The following is a 20225-nucleotide window of genomic DNA, read 5'->3' as shown; positions in this document are numbered from 1 at the left end:
CCACACAAGACCCCAAATTCATTCAAAACCCTTAAAAGAATCATTGGATCCTAGACCTCTAAATTATCACAACCCTGACCAAACACCTGACTTCATCAGACCCCAGACCATCTCCTACAGTTAATTTAGAACAAGATCAGACCTCTACATTATCATACTCCGAACCAGACTACTAAATTATCAGAACCCAGACTGGATAAGAACCATAATTCATCAGATCTCAGGCCAGACCTCTTGACCAGATACAAAAAAAATACTACCCAGACCTGATCAAAATATACTTACCACTCTCAGTTCTTCTGGGTCCCCTTGACTTCCTGGCGATGCCTCACTGAAGATCCTGACATTGACCAGTATTAATATGTTCTATTTGCTGCCACACACAATGTCCTCTGCAGCAACACATTCAGTACATCGCCAGCATCAGGACATTGTCTGCCAAGTTGGGCCCTATAGTAGCCCAGGGCTACTACGGCAGTAGTTACACCACTGCCAGTCAGGTAACTTTTTTTTTTTTATTCTGCAAACTGTCTTAGGAAAATGAGGCTACAGTCTCCATGGTCGGTATAGATGCCTGCTGACCATTTTGTCTACACTGCTTTTTATATAGGATGCCTGGGGTTATTAGTAATAAAATTAGAGTAGTATTCATAAGCCAATGTATTAAAACCTAAAAGCGAACAACCCCTTTTCTGTAATTTACTTTAATTTTCATCCCTATGACATTGAAGACACGCTGTCCTTTTACAAGACAATGTTCTTCAGTGTTTGGACTGTGCTGTAAACTTGTGATGCAAATGCATTGCCCTAGGCAGTGACACTACAGTGAACTTCTCCTCCTCAGCGCACATTTATTTTTGGACTGCGAAGATGCCTATAGGGAAAAAAAATGTTAACATTATTATGAAACCATTTTATTTACTGAGAAAAAGGCATTATATTCCCAGACCAACAATGTCTGTCTATGTCTTAGCAGTGCAGACGTATACACATTAAGCTTGTAAGCAGGATACATCACATGGTTGTCATAAGACATCTCATCATTGTAATAGAGCAGATAAGACCACTCATATTTAATGAACCTGTTAGTCTGCACACATTCCTGCCGCATGATAGCGTCAGTATCGGATTCCCCTGCATCAATTAATATGCGTTCTTTAAATGCAGACCGCTATTTAACATGCATAGACACAGAAGACTACCTAAACTTTAACCTGTGAGTAGAAGACCTGTGGCATTGTGCTCTGGACAGCTGCTTGGTCTAATCTGTAGACTGTCCGCTGCCATGGCAGCTAGCATCATGTACTGCAGTGCACGGGAAGAGTCAAATCTCAGGATGCAGGTTGAATACTAAGTGTTTGCAGGCGACTTGTGCAGAGCTGTGCTTCACTGGTATTGAGCTCTGACGTGAGCACACAGTACTTGCAGCACTGTCTCAGATAAAGTGTTGGGGATCTGCGTTTAGAGACATCGTCTTGAGAAGGCAAAGAAAACGCAAGGAAACATTTTTTTTTTTTTGAATTTTTGTCACAATGAAGATTCTGCTCTTGGAGAGCTCTGGCTGTGTGACAGAGAGAAAGAAATGGGTTATGCTCCTAGGCTGGACTGGTGTCTTGAAGGAGCATGCTTGACTTCTATATCCTAAGGATTTCTAACAGTATTACTGTTACCTCTGCAGTTCTGGCACAGAGATGGGTTTGCTGTTTCACACTGCACAATATAGCACATGCCTGCGAGGTGGAGCTTACATTTTTACTTATCGTCTTCATGTAAGCCTCAGCAATTTCAACCTTTAATGAAAGATGCAACGCCCTACTGAATTGCCGCTTGTCAAGAAGAAGGACGTCCGAAGAGATGCTTGTCTCAGGAAGCAAAAGTCTATGACCAATCTTTCGATTATCAGTGGAAGCACAGAAAATGGCATGCTCTTCTCGTACCAAGCAAGCTGGCACGAAGAAGCCTCCAACTCCCAACTTCACTTTAAGGGAGAAGAGAAAGTTCAAGAGACTACTAGCTGTTTGTCAAAGGTGGTCTCCCAGTCTGTGCACACTCTTCTTCCTGCTGCATCATGGGAAACCGAAAATGGGGCCTCCAATTGTAGCCTTATTTCACAGCGGAGGGCATCCTACCATTTCGCAGGAAATCCAGATGTATTGATGTTCTCAGTGGCTGGATGTTCCCAGCTTGTGGATAGCCAGTGCAATACTAATTTATGTGATATTCGCAAGAGCTGGTCTGAGGAAGAGGAGGATAATTGCTTGCGGGAGGGAACTGCTTATTTGGATGAGGAAGTCATCATGACCATGCTGGGTGATTTAGAACAGGCATTGCATTGTGAGTCACTTGGTGAGTTAAAAGCAAATCTCCTTAAAAACTTTGGGGGAGATTTATCAAACTAATGTAAAGTAAAACTGGCTTAGTTGCCCATAGAAACCAATCAGATTCCACCTTTCATTTTCAAAAGGAGCTCTGAAAAATGAAAGGTGGAATCTGATTGGTTGCTATGGGCAACTAAGTCAGTTCTACTTTACACCAGTTTGATAAATCTCCCCTTTGAGTTGTAATCTCATGTAAAGTATTTTAGAGTCTGATCATTTCTAAGTTATTTTTGGTGTATGTTTTAAATGTTTAACGGCAATCATCATTAATATCATGACACATATACAGGTCCTTCTAAAAAAAATTAGCATATTGTGATAAAGTTCATTATTTTCTGTAATGTACTGATAAACATTAGACTTTCATATAGTTTAGATTCATTACACACCAACTGAAGTAGTTCAAGCCTTTTATTGTTTTAATATTGATGATTTTGGCATACAGCTCATGAAAACCCAAATCTCAAAAAATTTGCATATTTCATCCGACCAATAAAAGAAAAGTGTTTTTAATACAAAAAAAGTCAACCTTCAAATAATTATGTTCAGTTATGCACTCAATACTTGGTCGGGAATCCTTTTGCAGAAATGACTGCTTCAATGCGGCGTGGCATGGAGGCAATCAGCCTGTGGCACTGCTGAGGTGTTATGGAGGCCCAGGATGCTTCGATAGCGGCCTTAAGCTCATCCAGAGTGTTGGGTCTTGCGTCTCTCAACTTTCTCTTCCCAATTTCCCACAGATTCTCTATGGGGTTCAGGTCAGGAGAGTTGGCAGGCCAATTGAGCACAGTAATACCATGGTCAGTAAACCATTTACCAGTGGTTTTGGCACTGTGAGCAGGTGCCAGGTCGTGCTGAAAAATGAAATCTTCATCTCCATAAAGCTTTTCATCAGATGGAAGCATGAAGTGCTCCAAAATCTCCTGATAGCTAGCTGCATTGACCCTGCCCTTGATAAAACACAGTGGACCAACACCAGCAGCTGACATGGCACCCCAGACCATCACTGACTGTGGGTACTTGACACTGGACTTCAGGCATTTTGGCATTTCCCTCTCCCCAGTCTTCCTCCAGACTCAGGCACCTTGATTTCCGAATGACATGCAACAGTCCAGTGCTGCTTCTCTGTAGCCCAGGTCAGGCGCTTCTGCCGCTGTTTCTGGTTCAAAAGTGGCTTGACCTGGGGAATGCGGCACCTGTAGCCCATTTCCTGCACACGCCTGTACACGGTGGCTCTGGATGTTTCTACTCCAGACTCAGTCCACTGCTTCCGCAGGTCCCCCAAGGTCTGGAATCGGTCCTTCTCCACAATCTTCCTCAGGGTCCGGTCACCTCTTCTCGTTGTGCGGCGTTTTCTGCCACACTTTTTCTTTCCCACAGACTTCCCACTGAGGTGCCTTGATACAGCACTCTGGGAACAGCCTATTCGTTCAGAAATTTCTTTCTTTGTCTTACCCTCTTGCTTGAGGGTGTCAATGATGGCCTTCTGGACAGCAGTCAGGTCGGCAGTCTTACCCATGATTGCGGTTTTGAGTAATGAACCAGGCTGGGAGTTTTTAAAAGCCTCAGGAATCTTTTGCAGGTGTTTAGAGTTAATTAGTTGATTCAGATGATTAGATTAATAGCTCGTTTAGAGAACCTTTTCATGATATGCTAATTTTTTGAGATAGGAATTTTGGGTTTTCATGAGCTGTATGCCAAAATCATCAATATTAAAACAATAAAAGGCTTGAACTACTTCAGTTGGTGTGTAATGAATCTAAAATATATGAAAGTCTAATGTTTATCAGTACATTACAGAAAATAATGAACTTTATCACAATATGCTATTTTTTTTAGAAGGACCTGTAGATGTGACACATCTTTCCACAAATCCTGAAGCCTGCACAGTTGCAGTATTCTGGCATTATATGCATGAAGAAGAAAGCACCGAATAAATAGTGCTATAGGTTAATCCTATCCCTCTGGGTGCAGCACAAAATACTGACAGACGCGCAACATTTTCAGTGGTCTGTCACTTAAAGTATAACTGTCATATATTTTTTTTTTTTTTGGAGTATTGGATTGTGGTGATTAATATCTCCTTGGTGGCCCTATTTCAACTTTTCACTGTGTATTCAATTACCCCTTAATTCCACAGTTTTGTTCCCTGTACTGCCTATTTTTACCTCTGCTTAAAATAGGGTTGCTAGGCATGGTCTGTCCTCTGTGTTGAAGGACAAAGGAAGCAGAAGCAGGCAGCGTGCAAGGTCAGATTACAGACAGCCAGGGACTGTAAGTAAATTATTAAAGTCAGGTCCTCCCCAGCAGCTGACAACAGTGCCTGGGCTGTGTGCACTGCTCCCTGTCCCTGCGCTTGGCAGACGCTCCCTCACTCAGCAGACTGGGACAATGCAGAGTTGAAGCAGCGCAGACCAGGGAAGGGAGATCTGCCATCTGCTCAGTGTATAAATTAAAGCAACGTGTGGTAAGAGGACCCCTTTGTGCTGCCGGAGATTAACCCTTTAGGGGGGGAGGGCTCTGGTCACTGACACCTTTGGGGGGGCTATTGTTACTGGCTAGTGAGGGCAGGCGGGATTAGCCTCAGGGTGAGGGCAGTGGCGGCCATCTTAACTGAATAGTGAAATTGCAGTTTTATGCAGACTGGTTGCTAAGGACTGAATCTTATTAAATATGGGGTGAGTCAGTCTAACAGTAACTGATTCTGGAATATCATGCTATTAGTAACTACATATATGAAAATTGAAATTAGGGTCTAAGTGTGACAGTTATCCTTTAAGAGTTAGTGTGCAGTCGTTTTTCCCAACTTACATCTTAGGCCTCATGCACACGACAGTTGTTTTTTGCGTCCACAAATTGTGCATCCGGCAAAAAAAACTGATGCGGCATCCGTTTTTTTTGCTGAAGAGAAACACGGACAACGAACGTGGAACGCAAACGGATGAACTATCAGCATTTTTTTGCTGACCCATTGAAATGAATGGGTCCCCATCCTATCCACAAAAAAAAAAACAGAACGGAGGCCGAGAAAAACAACTGTCGTGTGCATGAGGCCTTGAGCCCAGCAGTGTGCGGGCAACAAGAAGCCTGATATAGTCATGTGATGTGGGCTCCCCCTACCCACCTGCTCGACATATTTCCCCCTATTATTGAGGCTAGGGAGAAATCTGTCAATCAGCTGGGATTGCCAACCAGAGTTTTTTTTTCTGGACAACTTATCCAAAAATCATGGACAGCCAACATTTTTATAGACAAATTGGAAAACCATAATGAATGATGACGATGATAAGTAATCCATGTCTACAGCTCAGTATACTGATAAGAGCTCATTGCCAGCATTTGCTGGGAGCTGTACAATGATGATAATTACCACCAAAGTAATCTAGTCAAGTACTACCAGCCTCAAAAATATCTCGGACACGTCAATTATTTTCCCACAACACAGGAAAAAAATCACCTATGTTTACAAATTGTCCAGAAATTTCTGGATGGTATGCAACCCTGGGGTGTGGGCAGGGGGGAACTGCATATTATACAGATCATGTAACTGCTTGCTGGCAGCACGCTGCAAAAATTAACTTGTAAGTTCCTAAAATCTGCAGCACTTTAACGCAGACCACAGAAATCTGTGTGACTGTCACTACTTCTGCCCAGGGAGGACAGTATAACGAGCAGGACAGCATCCCTTTAAACTTTTTAGTGCTATCATTTAGTACATATCATTCTTAAAGCATTATTTTTTAACAAAATTTACAAATTGTAAAAAACAAACACAAGCATTTTTAGGAAGGTTGAGGGTATGGTCACAAACTTTGTTAAAGGAGTGGCAGAGTGCTGTTCCATTGCCACATTGGGAAAACATGGCTGTATTTACATATAAATATATCTTTTTATGCAATTGTGCTTGTAGTTTTAAATTTAAAAAAATCCTTAGTATCTGAAACAACAACCACAGTTGTGGAACCTTTACTACCAAAAAACACAAGTCAATTAGATTTTTGCAGTTGGTAATGATGTGATTTTCTGCTGCATGCTTACCACTATGTGTAAATATCTGCTAACTGCACATCATTGTGTGAAACATCTTAATCAACAGTCTAAGGCTCCATTCACACATCTGCAATTTCGTTCCGCATTTTGCGGAACGGAATTGCGGACCCATTCATTCCTATATGGCAGCACAATGTGCTGCCCGGACACGGAATTGCGGATCCGCACTTCCGTCCCTCACTTCCGTTCCGCAAAAAAATAGAACATGTCCTATTCTTGTCCGCAATTGCGGACAAGAACAGGGATATTCTATTAGTGCCGGCAATGTGCGGTCCGCAAAATGCAGAATGCACATTGCCGCTTTCCGTGCTTTGCGGATCCGCGGCTCCGTCGATCCGCAAAACACGTTGCGGACGTGTGAATGGAGCCCAGGGTCCATTCACATGTCCGCAAATGGGTCCACATCCATTCCGCAATATCGGGAACGAGTGCGGACGCATTCATTCTCAATGGGGCAGAAATGGATGCGGAGAGCACACTATCTGCATTTTTGGAGTGCAACCCCGAACTTCCGGGCCTTGGCCCGAACTTCCTGGCCGTGGCTCCGCAAAAAAATAAAACATGTCCTATTCTTGTCTGCAATTGCAGACAAGAATAGGCAGTTCTATGAGGGGTGTCGGCTGGCTGTTTTGCAGATCCGCAATACACCATGGACGTGTGAATGGACTCTTAGGGCTTGTTCACATGAATGGTTTTTGCAGTCTGTTTACGGTTTATATACGGAACCATTCATTTCAATGGTTCCGCAAAAAAAACTGAATGTACTCCGTATGCATTCCGTTTCCGTATTTCTGTTTTTCCGTTCCGTTGAAAACTAGAACATGTCCTATCATTTCCTACAAATCACGTTCCATGGCTCCCTTCAAGTCAACGGGTCCGCAAAAAAAACAGAACACATACGGCATGTACTTTGTATGTCTTCCTTATCCGTTATGTTTTTGCAGAACCATTTATTGAAAATGTTATGCCCAGCACAATTTTTTCTATGTTATTACTGTATACTGTATATGCCATACGGAAAAACGGAACGGAAAAACAGAACGGAACCGGAAACACTACTGGAAAAAAAATGTGGAAAAACGGATATGGAAAAAACGGCACGCAAAACACTGAAAAAGAAATACGGTCGTGTGAACGAGCCCTTAGGGCTCATGCACACGACCATATGTATTTTGTGGTCTGCAAAAAATGGATCCACAAAAAATACGTGTGTGCATTCTGTATTTTGCGTAACGGAACAGCTGGCCCCTGATAGAACAGTCCTATCCTTGTCTGTAATGCGGACAATAATAGGACATGTTCTATTTTTTTTGAGGAATGGACATAGGGACATATACGGAAACGGAATGCACACGGAGTAACTTCCATTTCTTTGGCGGACTGGTTTCGTATACGGTCTGCAAAAGAACGGAACGGACACGGAAAGAGAATACGGTCGGGTGCTTGAGCCCTGAGTCCATGTAGCCATTCTGCAGATCATAGAACATAGCCCATTGTGGTCCACATTACAAGAAAATACAGGGCGTACATGAAATCTATCTGTACTTTTCAGATCCGATTTTGTGCTGACTGAAATACAGACACTGCCATGTGAATGAGTCCTAATGAATATGCCGTTATAGCAATAACAACACATTTGCATCTATTCAATAATTGATTGTAATTGGTGTTTTTCTCACTTTTAAGTAGTTCATATATAAGTGGACTATAAGGGATGTACTGAATATATTATCTGTATTTGAGTGGACATTGCTGGTCTAATCTTAGCCTCTTTTGTTCCTTACTCTTCAGTGTAAGTGCCAGTTAATTACCGCTGGCCAAGTTCCCAAATGCTTTGCCCGGTCAGATGTCCGTGTCAGCAGGGCCTATATGCAAAACTCTACTGCTGTAATTGGCTCGCTGTGGAAAATCACAGTGATAACATGTCTAATGGTTGAAATTAGTTTTTGGGGAATATTATAATTGAAGTGGACTGTGCTGTATGACTGTAACTATTACACTTCATCGGATATGAGTGGTTGTCACTACAAGAGTGGCTGATATTTATAATATGGATGTTTTCATTCAATTTCTCTCACTTTAATGGCATTGTACAAACTGACTTCATATTTGATTTGTTGCAACATACACACCCTGTAAATCCTGTTTTCTCGGTTTAATCTACTCCTATATTGTTTATGCAGTGATAGTCACTAGTTATAATCAAGTCATTTTTTATTTTGTCTAGGTGAAGATCCAGAAGCGCGGAGAATGAGAACTGTGAAGAATATAGCAGATCTTAGGCAAAATCTAGAAGAAACCATGTCTAGTTTACGTGGGACTCAGATTAGTCACAGGTATGAGCGGAGGCATTGATAACTCAGCCAACTGTGGCATTGTTTCATGGCTTTCCAAAATGATTATAAGAAGCTGCCAAATCTACATCCAGTGCTAAACAAGATAAAAAGATTACATTGCTTGGTGCTTTGTTTTAATAGCCACAGTAGAATCAATGCAGCAGACAGATGTATAGAGAGACTAAACAGCTGCTAGCCATTCACATGTATCTTTAATGTATGATTCTATACCATTCACCCACTGGATGTGCTTTATTATTGTATTATTTGCTATTCTTTACCACTGGTATTAGTAGCAGTTGTAGTAGGCTCTATGTACACTGTGTCTGAGCTATCACCCTGAGAAGCTCCTGGCATATGCTGTACATCAAATGTATCCGTAAGGCTCCATTCACCTGATGGAGGCAAAAACAGTGTCTTTTTTGATCTCCATAAAAAGAGAAATGTCCCACTGTTCGTCTATAGTGGCATAAGTCAGAGCATTCCTTTGAAGGTATGTGTCAGAAAACCTTCCCAATATGTACCTCCAACGACAGGCTTGAAGAAGCTGAACAGGCTTGTTCTGTTCAGGTTTTTGAGCTGTTGTGTTTTTCATCAAAAGTTTAAACAGGTTTTCTGAGATTTTTTTTTACTGAGGACCTATCCTCAGGATAGGTCATCAGTATCTGATCGGTGGGGGTCCAACAACCGGGACCCCTGCCAATCAGCTGTTTGAGAAGTCATCAGCATTTGAGTGACTGGAGCAAGCAAAGCACAGCCATTATACAATGTGTGGTGCTGTGCTTGGTAAGCTGTGAGAAGGCAACGGTACTCACAGGAATCCTGGTACCTTCCCAAAACAGCTGATCAGCGGGGTCTCAGACCTCCACCCATCAGATACTGATGGCCTATCCAGAGGATAGGTCATCGGTAAATAAATCTCATAAAACCCTTTTAACGTAACCCTTATAAGCCCTATGATGTGCATGCTGGAAAACCTTCTTCTGTACAACATATTCATAGGGTTCAGTTCACCCAAAAAAGTCATGTTGGCCAATGTAATCTAAAACATTATTTCTTATAGTTTCTTGTAGTTTCAATAAGCACACTGCTAATAGTCTGGATATGAATTTGCAAAATAATCACCCATAGTTTCCATGACAGTAGCCTATAGAAAAGATCACTATTCCATAGAAAAGCAGTTTAGCATAGAGAACCCATGAGGAGAGCATTTGGTTGTCATCACTTTTTGTACCATTCAAACCCATTAAAAATGTAATCAAATAAATGCATAAAAGATTACTAGCCAACAACCCTTTTAACCTCCTCTGGGGCTTTGTAGTCATGTTTATTATAATTTACAATAATAGAGTTATCATGCTTGCATTATGTCTTTTGTACAGCACACTTGAAACAACTTTTGATAGCACAGTAACAACTGAAGTAAGTGGGAGAAGTTTGCCAAGTCTGACTGGTCGATCCTCTGCAGTGACATGGAGACTTGGACAGTCTAGCCCAAGGCTTCAAGCGGGTGATGCCCCATCTTTTGTTGGTGCTTATCCTAGAAGTAATACTGGACGCTTCATCCACACAGACCCATCACGCTTCATGTACACTACACCTCTTCGGCGTGCTGCTGTTTCCCGGCTTGGAAACTTATCACAAGTTGACATCTGTGAGAAGGGAAACCATGACCTTGACATGTCTTCAGATGTGGATGTAGGTGGCTATATGAGTGATGGTGACATTCTTGGAAAGAGTCTAAGATCCGATGACATCAATAGTGGGTGAGTAAATTTGTTTACCTCTTTAAACGCTATCAGTTTTAATAGTTTTCAGATGCATTGTAATGAACGAATATGTATTCTTCCTATTAAGAGGGTAATGACATATACTGAAAGCACAGAATTTTCTATATACTGTATTTTATGTGCACATATACAGAATTTGTATATTATGTGTGCCTACTTAGATCAGGTTGAAATGTTGTCTATATCGAAATATTTCTATCTGGACCAAATTTCAGATTAGTAAATTTATTCTAGTATTATGGACCAGATATGCACCCAGTCATATATCACTGCATGTTATAGTTGTGGCACAGTTTTGTTGGCCAGGGACAAGCTGGTGCTATGGTAAAGGTAGTAGAGTGTGTTTTCTTTTTATTGTCATGGAGCACACAATGTCCAGCCGTTTACTCCTCGACAATGATATAACTGCACTGTTAACTGTAAAATACATGTTAAATGTATCATGAGGTCGCCAGTTACCCACAGTAAAATTGCTGTAAATCGACTACATGAGTGTTACCTTATGTAGAAAAAAATTGAAAAAGTGCCCTTGTGGCCATCACAAAAAACTCAACATGGTCTAATTTTTTGCGTTCTTTGGATAGTCGATTGTGCCTTTTTTCCCGCAGAAAAAATTGCACCTTGGTTGTATATTTGATTTTACGCCTTATGAACTGTTTAATATTCAGTATACCCTAGAAACAATGATTGCAGACGTGGATTGTATATGGTGCTTAGAAATAGGTTATTTCTAAAGAAGGAATCCTAATTAATGCTTGTTAATGCTACTGAATAGTAAAATGTCAATAAATGATATTTACTCAGTAAAGAAATTTTTTAGCAGAACACTGAGGACATAAATGGCTTCTTTCAAGCTAAGACTTCTGGCATGATGCTTGGTTAATCCCCCTTGACTTTAATGTTTCCCTGGATACCACAATAAATGCCTCTTATACAGTTTTCTGGCATTATTGCTAATTTTCCTGATACATTTTTGACAACTTCTTAGAGTGGTAAAGGGGAATTAATATATTTTAAGCACTCATCCTCTTTGATTTTCAATTCCACATAGGCCCTTATTCTATTTTCAATCCTTCCACGTATTTAGATTATCACTTAATTAAAACAATTTCCAGGCTGCATTAATGTGATAAACAAAGAGGATTTGACTTCCAAAAAATTAGCTTCAATTCCATTGTGGATTATTCTAGAAATATGTTTTCATTATAAGCTAAGAAACACGAAAAGTTACAGCAGACTTGTGTGACTTGTGACCAGCAGCAGTCAGGGCTAGTAAAACTCCAAAATGTGTCACTTATTTGTCACTTAGCATTCAGAAGGTATACATAACCAACAAGGCAAGGCTATTGTTAAGAGCCTTCATTGCGTACACTGTAAAAAAAAAATGAAAAATTGTGTACAAAATGATGGGCACCATCATATTTGGTCTGCGTCATAGAACTAATCTGCCGATACCATTATTTCCCTCCCCCCTTATAATAAAACAAAAATCTCAGATGTGATCCTAGTGGTAGCTGTGACCATCCTACTTGGGACTGCACAAGATGGCTAAATAAAATATGGTAACTGAATGCTACCAACAAATTAAAAAAGTTCTCTAGGAATAAAAAAATAAATAAAAAATACTTAAATATTACTTTATTTTAAATATATTCCCAAATACCTTTCATTACTTATAATGGCTCATTTTGACTGGGGAGCAATCATTACGAGGAATAAAATGTCTGCTGTCCTATTAGTACACAAAAGAACTGTCCTAATCACACAGGACAAGTTACTTCACAACACTGATGTAAAGAGCTGCCTCTTCCTCCTCGCTTCTTTGCTTGTCAGGGATTATGATCATGAATACAGTTTAATATGATCTTCAACTGAATCTCTGTAGGAATGGAGATCACGAGGAGACATGAAGTACAGTGAGGAGGTGGGGATGTGGCTAATGAGCAGCAGCACTTGTATGCAGTCTCCATTACCACAGCCCCACATTACCACAGTCCGTCATGTCCGTCCTCTGTTTACTTCATGTCTCCTCAATTCCTACAGAGATTCAGCTGAAGTTCTTATCAGCTGTATTTAGAATCATAATCCCTGACAAGTAGAGCAGAGAGGAGGATGAGGCAGCTCTTTATTCAGTGTTCTCAAGTAACTTGTCCTTCAGGACAGCGGACATTTTATTTCTCCTAATGATAGCTCCCCAGACAATTATAAATAATGGAAGGTATTTGGGAATATATTTATAATAAAGTAGTATTTAAGTATTTTCATTTTCTTAATTCCCTTTAAGAAACTAAGGACTAAGAAATATTAGGTCTGTCTGCACTAGTGATGAGCGGCAGGGGCAATATTCGAATTTGCGTTATTTCACGAATATTTGGGTGCATAGTCATCATATATTCTGAATTTGAGAATTTGCGATTATTTTCTTGATTGCGAAAATAGGCAATGTAATATGCGCGTAATGCGCGCGCAATACAGGTATGGGTCACTGTTGCTACATTTTTCAAGCTGCTAGAAGTCTACTGAGACTGGAGAAAATGGTTGGCACGGCAGAACATTACAATAGCTTTATATGCAGATATAGGGCTCCAATATATTTGCAAATCGGCAATTAATGATGCTCATATTTTTGCGCAATATGTGCAACTGCACATTTTAGCAGGTCTGACTGCATATTACTGATTGGTGCACTAAGTATTGTCACACTACCTAACACCCTGCACTGGAACCTATCAGCTACACTATAACACGATCTAACCTATGCTGACTATCTCCTACTAACTATCTGTATTATATATATATATATATATATATATATATATATGCTAACTAACTAACTATCTAATGTAATTAAACAGTAAAGCACATAGCACAGCAATGACACTGCTGTCTCTCTCTCTCAGAACTCCATAAAACTACAGAAAATAGCTGCTCGGGAGTTTCTTATATAGTAAGGGGTAGGCAACTTTCCTATTGGTTGCTAGGGATGTTGCTAAGCTCAGACAAAGACATTGCAGCCTTCTCATTGGCCCACAAGCAAGAAGGGAGGTTACTGATGAAAGAAAATCCTAGAATATTCGAGAATACGAATATATAGCACTATATTCTAAATATTTGCAAATTCTCAAAGTGCCGATATTCGCGATTAAAATTTGCGATTGGAATATTCGCGCCCAACACTAGTATGCACAAGAAGCCAGATGAGGAGTATAGGGCTTAGCATTTAGTTAATAGGAAAAATGGGGCAGGGTCTAGCAGTGAAATGTGAGCTAGGATTCGGCTAGGACTAAAAGTTGGCTTTCTTCAACTGAATGTCATGGCAGCGTGACAGCCAGCTTCAGATTTCTGATGTCTCTATGCAAAATATTTAACAGGTTCTCCACCTATCATGTGCCTATTATAATATTCAGATGCCCTTTTGGGCCCCCTAAGTTACCGGGATTTCCACACCTGCACCTCCAACAGCTATGTATCTACCTTCCCATAGCTTTCAGTCTATTCTGCATTGTTTTCTACTGACTGTAGAAAGAAGTTTGAGATTTGAAGTAAAATCCGAGTGATTGGAGCTTTAGGGAATATATGAAGAATACCATTTTAAAATGGTTCTGTGCATAAGAAAAGATTCAGTCCCAGATTTGCTAATGTATCTGTGTCAAAAATATGTCTAAAAAGTGGCACAAAACGGTGCAAATTGGTGCACAGGGCTTAGTGGAAAGTGGGCAGATCATTGCATGCTAAATGGACAGGGGACTTATAAGTGCCATTTTACACCAAAATAGTGCAATTATGGTGTAACAATCTGTCTCATAGTAAGCCATCCAATAGCTGGTATAGAGTCAAAGGAATCGGCACCAGAGTTATCATCCAGCAGCCTGTTAAAGTTTACTCCATCTATAGGATTAGTAAATCTGGGTCTCAATTTTTATTTTCTACATTCCTTCTACTTGCATCTTAGTGAAGAACAGCTGGGAATACACCAGAAACTTGCATACATGAAAATTTTATACCACAATGGAAATAAAAGAGAATGAAAACTCTCCAGCGTAGCTAACTGGATCCATGAAAATCCATTATTAATCAATTTCACATGTGCGCTTCCTGCTTTCCTGTATCTTCTCCAAGGTCAAATGTTTTCACTTGGTTATTATTACAGATGTATGTGATGCAACCTTATTTTATGTTCTATTTGGACGTATATAAATCCAATACTTATTTTCTATTTACATTAGGTATTTAACGGATGGTGGACTGAACTTGTACACCAGAAGTCTTAATAGGATACCTGATCTTACAACATCTCGTGATGTCATTCATAGAGGGGTGCATGATATTGCTGTTGACGCAGATAGGTAAGAACGGACAGGTTTTGTATAAATGTATAAGTGTCCAGGTATAGAGATAAGGTGGATAAGGTAACATATTCATACTGGGTGGTTATACTTAAAGGGAGTCTTTCACCTAAAATGACCATTACACAACACAAACATCATGATAACCATTACATTCCCCATATTATAATCTTACCTTTCATATTGCCTGTCCGTCGCCTATTCTCTCTTAAAAACGCTTTTAATCCATATGCTAATTAGGTTCTGAAGGTGCCCTAGGGGCAGCGTTTATGCGGCCGGTGCCCAGGCTCCACGGCGCTGTTCAAATCAAACCCCTCCCCTTTTACCCCTCTGGCCCGCCCTCGGTTCGTCAGATACCATCCTCCAGTTAATGACAAATTCGGCGCCTGCGCCTGTGCACTCCATTACCCACTAGGGCAGAGGCAGCAGAGCGTTTAATGCGCATGCGCAGGCCCGATCTAGCCGGCGGAAGTAAACTACCAAAATATCGGGATGTACGGGCCGGCGCATGCGCATTAAACGCTCTGCTGCCTCTGCCCTAGTGGGTAATGGAGTGCACAGGCGCAGGCGCCGGATTTGTCATTAACTGGAGGATGGTATCTGACGAACCACCGAGGGCGGGCCAGAGGGGTGAAAGCGGAGGGGTTTGATTTGAACAGCGCCGTGGAGCCTGGGCACCGGCCGCATAAACGCCGCCCCTGGGCACCTTCAGAACCTGATTAGCATATGGATTAAAAGCGTTTTTAAGAGAGAATAGGCGACGGACAGCAATATGAAAGGTAAGATTATAATATGGGGAATGTAATGGTTATCATGATGTTTGTGTTGTGTAATGGTCATTTTAGGTGAAAGACTCCCTTTAAGGTATATTTTTATTTTACTAGCATGATTAACTTCTATTATATCACTGTAATATATGTAGATATTCATAACGATTATAAATTAATCATGAGTGGTTGAAAACATGGTGCATCATGCAAAGTAGAAACCAACGCATTTTGTACCAATGTTGTGTGCATTTGTCCCTGTGGCGTGCTGCTATTGGCTGTTCCCCTCCATCGCCTGTTGATCCGAGCGACGGAAAGATGCAGCGGCGGCCGTGCAGGGATCCAGAGGGACCTGGTTGCTGCGGAGCATTTAAGTATAATCCATACCAAGGGCCTGGGCATTGGGGGGGATATTTTAGATTTCGGAAAACCCCTTTAAAGGGTCAAATTGTCATTGGCACTGTACTTTCAATGAAAAGTATAGATGAATAAAAGAAGCATAGACACACACAGGCATGCTGCTGAAGATACTGGATTCACATATATACCGTCCAGTTCATATACCGTCCTCTTCTATGTGTCTGCTTCTCTGTATATGAGTGATAGCGATAGAATGCAATTTATGGAAAATATCATAGCAGCTAGTCTCCACCATGTAGGATACAAGTCACATCATGGCTGGCCAGATATACTTAATCCTCATGTATGCACACATGACAGCTTATTCTAAAAAGATGCTAGAAACAAGTATGTTTTAAACCATAAAGTAGCTACAGATTGGTTTTTCCTTACCTTTCCTCTTGGCTTAAGATATCCCAAGATCAGTGACACGAGATGGCTAGCTTCGAAGAAAAAAAAATTGTGTTATTCTTTCGGGCGTTGTAAGTAACACAAACAATTCTTTTTCAAAGTTGGTTATCAAGCGTCCCTCATTTCAGGACATCTTGTGCCAAGAGGAAGGGTACGGAAGGTCACATCTGTATCCCATATTCCTTGGCATTATTGCTGACTTGGTGTACTGACGTACTAACTTCATGTAACTCACTACACTTTCTTCAAGGCATTTCTTAATGTGTAACACCTTACATTTGCATAACATCTGCATATAAGGGTACTCTCACATTAGCGTTTTTCTTTTCCGGCATAGAGTTCCGTCACAGGGGCTCTATACCGGAAAAGAACTGATCAGTTTTATCCCCATGCATTCTGAATGGAGAGTAATCCGTTCAATTTGCATCAGGATGTCTTCAGTTCAGTCATTTTGGCTGATCAGGCAAAACAGAAAACCGTAGCATGCTACGGTTTTATCTCCGGCGAAAAAAACTGAAGACTTGCCTGAATGCCATTTTTTTCCATAGGAATGTATTAGTGCCGGATCCGGCATTCAAAATACTGGAATGCCGGATCTGTACTTCCTGTCTGCGCTTGCGCAGACCTGTAAAAATGAGGAAAAAAAATACCTGATCCGTTTTGCCTGATGACACCGGAAAAACGGATCCGGTATTGCAATGCATTTTTCTGCCTGATCAGGCATTTTTCAGACTGATCAGGATCCTGATCAGTCAGAAAAATGCCTGATCAGTCAGAAAAAAATACATGCGTTTGCATACAGTTTGCCTGATCAGGCAGCAGTTCAGGCAACGGAACTGCCTGCCGGAATTAAACAATGCAAGTGTGAAAGTACTACAAGCAGGTATAAAAATCTAAAAGCCTTTTCTTCATGAAACCAAACCCTACCCAAATGGCAAATAAATACATATGAACATCGTACATGAAGGTTCCATTCTCACAAAGAGGGGCTCCTTCTCTAACAGGACTAGGTTATCAATGTATTACATGTGCAGCAACTCATCTGAATGGCCATCATGTAATACTACAGTTACAGCCTTTGTAGGAAAAATATCTGTCTGGACCCTAACTGAAAGCAGTGGTCTGTATTGAGACTCCCTTGAGTAAATGAGTAAATGAATAGTGCTAGTAAGGATAAGAAGCCCTGCCCTATGACTTGAAAACAAGTCATGAAGTAGAGGAAATAATGATTCAGTAATCCGTTTTTGGCTTTAGAACGTGTTAGATAATGCCATCAAAACAAGTTTCAGTTGATATTTGGCAACTGATATTATTTTATGTTGGGTAATTTTTGCTCAAAAAGTAACTGATATGATTTGCATGGTGCCATAGAAATACTTACTATGACTCCATCAAAAATATGCACTTTATTACTTTTGAGAACATCCAGACCCTCCCTGAGGAGGATATTCTTTGTATCTTGTTTCACTGATGGTAAAGTGACCTCCCTATCCAGCTGTAGTTCACCTAATTCAAATGGTTGGTCCTTTGCTGATCTGAGGCTCTGTTCCCGAGTTATGATAATTTTTACTAATGTGCAAATTAGAAACAACAAGGGCATCACTGTGGCACGTGTTGCATCCAAATGTTGCTCCTTTCTGTGGCCAGCCCCTCCCTTGCTGCTTTGATTGACAGGGCCAGGCAATGGCAACATAGTCTTGCCTGACCCTGTCTATTCCCTTAATTAGGGAGGTCGCTGGTGACAAACTCTCCTTAAAGGGCATCTGTCAGCAGATTTGTATCTAAACATCTGAAACTGGCTGACCTCTTACATGTGCACTTGGCAGCTGAAGGCATCTGTGTTGGTTCCATGTTCATATGTGCCCGCATTGCCGAGAAAAATTAAGTTTTAATATATGCAAACAATTCTCTAGTAGCATTGTCATTACACTTAGAGGATCTGCTCTCTCTGCACTTTGATTGACATGCCCAGGCATTGTACATGTGATCACACCTGGTTCTGACTTCTAAAATCATTCAAAGTGCAGAGGACATGGCAATTGCAGATAGAGCTGAGCCTCTAGGTGTAACAGCAACACCCCGATTGCCTAGAGGCTCGTTTGTGTATATTAAAACTTCATTTTCTTCAGCAATGTGGGCACATATGAACATGGGACCAATACAGATGCCTTCAGCTGCCATGCGTCTATACAACAGGTCAGCCAGTGTCATAGGTACAAATCTGAAATGACATAATAATTGATCAGTGACTTGGTTAATGACTGTGGTGATATGCAATATGAAGAAATCATTTTATTTCTGCATACAAGAATCATCAGTTACACAGACTTATTAATATTTCATACATACAACAGTAAAGTGTTTTCTCCAGCTCCTCCACTTGTGCTGTCACAGCAGTCTTATTGCTGTCTCTGCAGACTCCGTTGTAGTCGCAGTGGAATGCTTGATTTGTTTTGTGCTTGCCTGAGAAAATGAATAGCAACTTTACTGAACCTCCTAAAGTGATAATAGCAATATATAGGTCACAAGTGAGGTGGTGGAATTATGGTGCTTCAATTTCTATGATTAAAGGGGTTCTCTGGGAATGAAGAAAATGAAAATACTTAAATATTACTTTATTATAAATAAATTCCTTTCATTAGTTATAATGGCTCATTTGGTCTGGGGAGCAATCATTAGAAGAAATAAAATGGCTGCCATCCTATTAGTACACACAAAACGTGTTCTAATCACACAGGAGTTACTTCTGAACACTGAGCTAAAGAGCTGCCTCATACTCCTCTGTGCTCTGCTTGTTATGATCCTGAATATAGCTGATAAAATTAATCTCTGTAGGAATGGAGTTCACAAGGAGACATGCAGTATAGAAAGGAGGGTGGGGGTAATGAGCAGCAACACGTGTATGCAGCCCCCATTACCACAGTCTGTCCTGTCTATCCTCTTTGTACTTTATGTCTCTTCGTGAACTCCTTTCCTACAGAGAGTTAGCTAAAGATCATCTGTATTCAGGATCATCATCCCTGACAAGCAAAGCACAGAGAAGGATGAGGCAGCTCTATAGCTCAGTGCTCTGAAGTAACTTGTCCTCCTGTATGATTAGGACAGGCTTTGTGTGTGCTAATAGGATGGCGGCCATTTTATTTCCCCTGATGATTGCTCCCCAGACAAAACATGCCGTTTTATGTATTGGAAGACATTTGGAAATATATCTATAATAAAGTACAGGATTTTCATTTTTTAATTCCTGGAGAACCCCTTTAAGGATGTACAGCAGACACTTTTGGTCATTTGCAAAACACTATAGAAAGGTTATTGAATATAAATGTTAGGACAATTAGAAATCTGAATTTTTTTAGGCAGCTCTCCTAAGCAGTGAGAGAAGAGTTAGCTGGCATCCCCCCAAAAAATGCAATTTTTGTCACCATAATCATAATGGTCTAGGTATGCAGGTCCCCCAAGACATCCAACTCAGATAAGGCAACTTTGAGGCTTACCAGCTCTCAGTCAGATAAGAGATGGGCTTGAATGTCTCATTGCACACAAGGCTGCCATTGTAAGGTATGCTGACTACCTGTCTAATGGATAGATTGATGGCTTGCACATACCAGGCTTTTGGCATACAGCCTTTATGTGATTATATGTTTTATGTTGTCTATTGTATATAGGTAATGATATAGCATCTATAATCTATAGAAATAAATTATTAGTGGTAGGTAAAATAATACTTATAATAAGTTTACTAATGATA

At 40.7% G+C, this 20225-nt stretch overlaps 1 protein-coding gene across 7 annotated transcripts in view; it reads left to right on the top strand.

The window, feature by feature from the left end:
• The window catches only part of NAV3 (neuron navigator 3), a 542271-nt gene that overhangs the window by 402196 nt on the left and 119850 nt on the right, over positions 1-20225 (top strand). For all 7 annotated transcript variants that reach the window (XM_044280408.1, XM_044280405.1, XM_044280407.1 and 4 more), the window contains 3 exons: positions 8656-8764; positions 10147-10530; positions 14781-14900. In XM_044280408.1, coding sequence (XP_044136343.1) covers positions 8656-8764; positions 10147-10530; positions 14781-14900 — 613 coding nt within the window. The remainder of the gene's footprint in view (positions 1-8655; positions 8765-10146; positions 10531-14780; positions 14901-20225) is intronic.

Source organism: Bufo gargarizans, chromosome 2, assembly GCF_014858855.1.
Source record: "Bufo gargarizans isolate SCDJY-AF-19 chromosome 2, ASM1485885v1, whole genome shotgun sequence".
Taxonomy (NCBI): Eukaryota; Metazoa; Chordata; class Amphibia; order Anura; family Bufonidae; genus Bufo; species Bufo gargarizans.
The sequence above is the reverse complement of the archived record's forward strand: the minus strand, read 5'-3'. Positions and strand labels throughout refer to the sequence as shown.